At 23.4% G+C, this 2,796-nt stretch overlaps 1 protein-coding gene across 1 annotated transcript; it reads right to left on the bottom strand.

Annotated features, from left to right (window-relative positions):
- Window positions 1-664: 664 nt before the first annotated feature.
- On the bottom strand, window positions 665-2,796 carry LOC112604258 (protein CREG1). The gene is made up of 5 exons (XM_025353215.1): window positions 2,201-2,796; window positions 1,581-1,735; window positions 1,298-1,417; window positions 1,103-1,193; window positions 665-1,023 (listed from the first exon to the last, which is right to left on the bottom strand). Exons 1-5 carry the CDS (start codon window positions 2,355-2,357, stop codon window positions 839-841), a joined length of 708 nt encoding a protein of 235 aa, XP_025209000.1. The 5' UTR covers window positions 2,358-2,796; the 3' UTR covers window positions 665-838.

Here is a 2,796-nt window from a genome sequence, read left to right as displayed (position 1 = left end):
TCCGCTCCTAATTGTGTACAATAAATTTAGAAATGAATATACAATAAATATATTTATGATAAGTCAATAACTTATCAATAATAAGATATTATTTCGACATATTAGCACAGAATAATTATTCTGTGATATTAGCATGATTTAGATTATATGTATATCGCGCAATTATCATCAAATTAATTATTCAACTGTAACAAAAACAATAAATACTTACGTAAAATAACATAGTTTTAAATTCAATATTGTTTAAAAATAAAACAAAATTAATTTTTTTAGATAATACTAAATATGATTAATATATGTTAGGAAAATCAATGAAGCACGCACTTTTTCCCAAAAATTAACAAAGTATATAAAATATACATTTAAAATTTTCAATTTTTAAACTTACTATTGTATAATTTAGATTTCTAACTTATTCTACTAAAAATGGTGAGTATACAGAACAATATAAAACTCATAAAACTTTTGAGCCCTACTCATAACAATAAATAGTTTACAATTAATTTATAATTTACAAACCATATGCTTATTGGCTATTTAACATTGACAAAAATACGTATAAATTCATAATATACACCTTTTTTTTTTATTTTATTAAATAAAAAAAATATATATTTACTATATTTTAAGAAATATATAATCTAATAGTTATATAAAATTGTGTTTATGATAAAAATTTCACCAAAATTAAATGTTTTAAATATATAACACAAAAAGATACAATATATATCTATGAAATTCTGAATGATACCACAAGTCAGTCTTTAAGTTATAATTGGCAATTTTTAATATAATAGGTATTCATGATATTAATTTAAAAATAAGCACCTATTCAATTTTAAAATTCATCATCAATGATGACATCTTTTTTAACTGTAATAACAGAGTGTCTTGGTTTGGGCCAATAATTGAAAGTTGGAGTTGCTTTGAAATATTCTGCAATAGTTGGATACTTTCGACCACCAAATGTATCAATAAGTGTGATATATTCAATATTTAATTTTGCAAATTCCCAATGATGACCTAAAATAATAAAATAATATGTTTAGATTAATAAAGTTAAGAAATTAAAAAAATACTATGTCTTCAAGAAATAATTTACCCGGTACAAGTATATTCCATTTACGCATGACAGGATGTCTAGTCCATAAAGCAGTTTTGGCTACATTCCATTCAGGATCAGTTTTATCCAACTATAATGAATTTAAACAATGAGATTAAAAAAATATTATAATACATTACAATATGTATATTGTTATATAATAATATAAGATATTATAAAGATTTTGTAAGATACCTTTACAAACTTTCCAGTCAATGTAAGCTGTGCACATCTTGGATCTTCGGGATCATAAGACTTTTTTTTACAATAATCAGACTGTGCTAAACTTAACACAAGAGAACAGTTTTTAGTTTTCTGAAAAAAAAAAATATTGAGATTTCAATAACCATACTAGCATGTTCATATTTTATTTTTATTGTGATATAAAACATAATAAAATCTACAAATGAATCTAATCATTATTTAATATATATATCAATAATTTTCAATATAATATATAGTAAATTATAATATGTACCACAACATCTTGAAATGACAAGTCCATTGGTGAAGCCATAATGTAAGGAACACCAGAACTATTATTGATTGTTCCATCACTAATTGAATATACTCTACCCATTGGCATACCGTCCATAAATGACTGATTCCCCATGTAAGACAATGTTGCCCAATCTATATAAAGACATAAACATATAAATAAATAAGATATTAGTAAATAGATAAATTTAAGAAATGTTTTAAAAAATATAAATAATATAGATACCAAAACTAGCTACATTATAGGTAACATATTTTTAGAAAATAAATAACAAGTTTGCAAAATAAATGTATCTAGGTATGTAAATATTAACTTATTATAAAATAAATATACTATGCACTTGAAAATATTTAAATATAATTTTATGGTTCTTTTATGAGTAAAGAACATTAAAATTCAATTATGTTAAAAGCATTTGTATCAATTTTAAACATTATATTTTTCTTAGATATTATAAACATTTCAACAGCAACATTTTTAAATAAATATTATTAAACATAGTAGCTTGAATTTGAATAAAATACTAAGAATACATTTAACACTTAGATATTTTTAAAACTAATTATTAAATAAAAATACTAAGTAACTTTAAGTATTACCTGAATGATGAACAATATACCTGGACATCAAAGCAATGTCTTTGACTGGTGGCGGATCTAATGTAAAATGGAAAAATGATATGCATTCTGCATTATTGTACAATTGAGAAATGAATATTACTAGAAAAATAAGCTGAGCGAAAGTCATTTTCAACATTAAGTTATATTTTTTAACACAACAGTAATCAGAACATTCAATATTGTGGAATAACAAAATGTTCGTTGAATCACAAACTATTTATAAGAGACACAATCGACGATTTTGTAGTGCTATTGTGACGTATAAATAACTATGTAACAAACGACACAAATAAAGAGATCAAGAAATAAAAACAAAAGAAGGGCAAATAGGATCAATTATATGCGCACTATTTAATGCAATACCGCTTAATCATTACTTTACCACAGAGACAGTAGTACGACTATAGTTAAAAAATATTATACATAATCGTAATTCGTAATGTAGGTAGATGAGTATTAACTGCTAAACTAATGATGTTATTGTCGAGTGTTTACTGTTGTTTGTTAGTCTTATCATGATCAATAGCGAATGAGGTAATTCTTCCCTAGTGATAACAGTCAGATATAATTCTAAA

This window comes from Melanaphis sacchari, unplaced genomic scaffold (genome assembly GCF_002803265.2).
Source record: "Melanaphis sacchari strain LSU unplaced genomic scaffold, SCAv2.0 Contig11_pilon_pilon, whole genome shotgun sequence".
In the NCBI taxonomy this organism is placed as follows: domain Eukaryota; kingdom Metazoa; phylum Arthropoda; class Insecta; order Hemiptera; family Aphididae; genus Melanaphis; species Melanaphis sacchari.
This window is presented reverse-complemented; position numbering and strand designations above follow the sequence as displayed.

Excerpts from the sequence above, each read along its gene's own strand:
- LOC112604258 (XM_025353215.1), bottom strand. The coding sequence starts at position 2,357 with ATGTTGAAAATGACTTTCGCTCAGCTTATTTTTCTAGTAATATTCATT. Across the intron at positions 1,194-1,297 it reads TGACTGGAAAGTTTGTAAAG|TTGGATAAAACTGATCCTGA; the intron begins GTATCTTACAAA and ends AATTCATTATAG. Across the intron at positions 1,024-1,102 it reads ATGGAATATACTTGTACCGG|GTCATCATTGGGAATTTGCA; the intron begins GTAAATTATTTC and ends TTATTATTTTAG.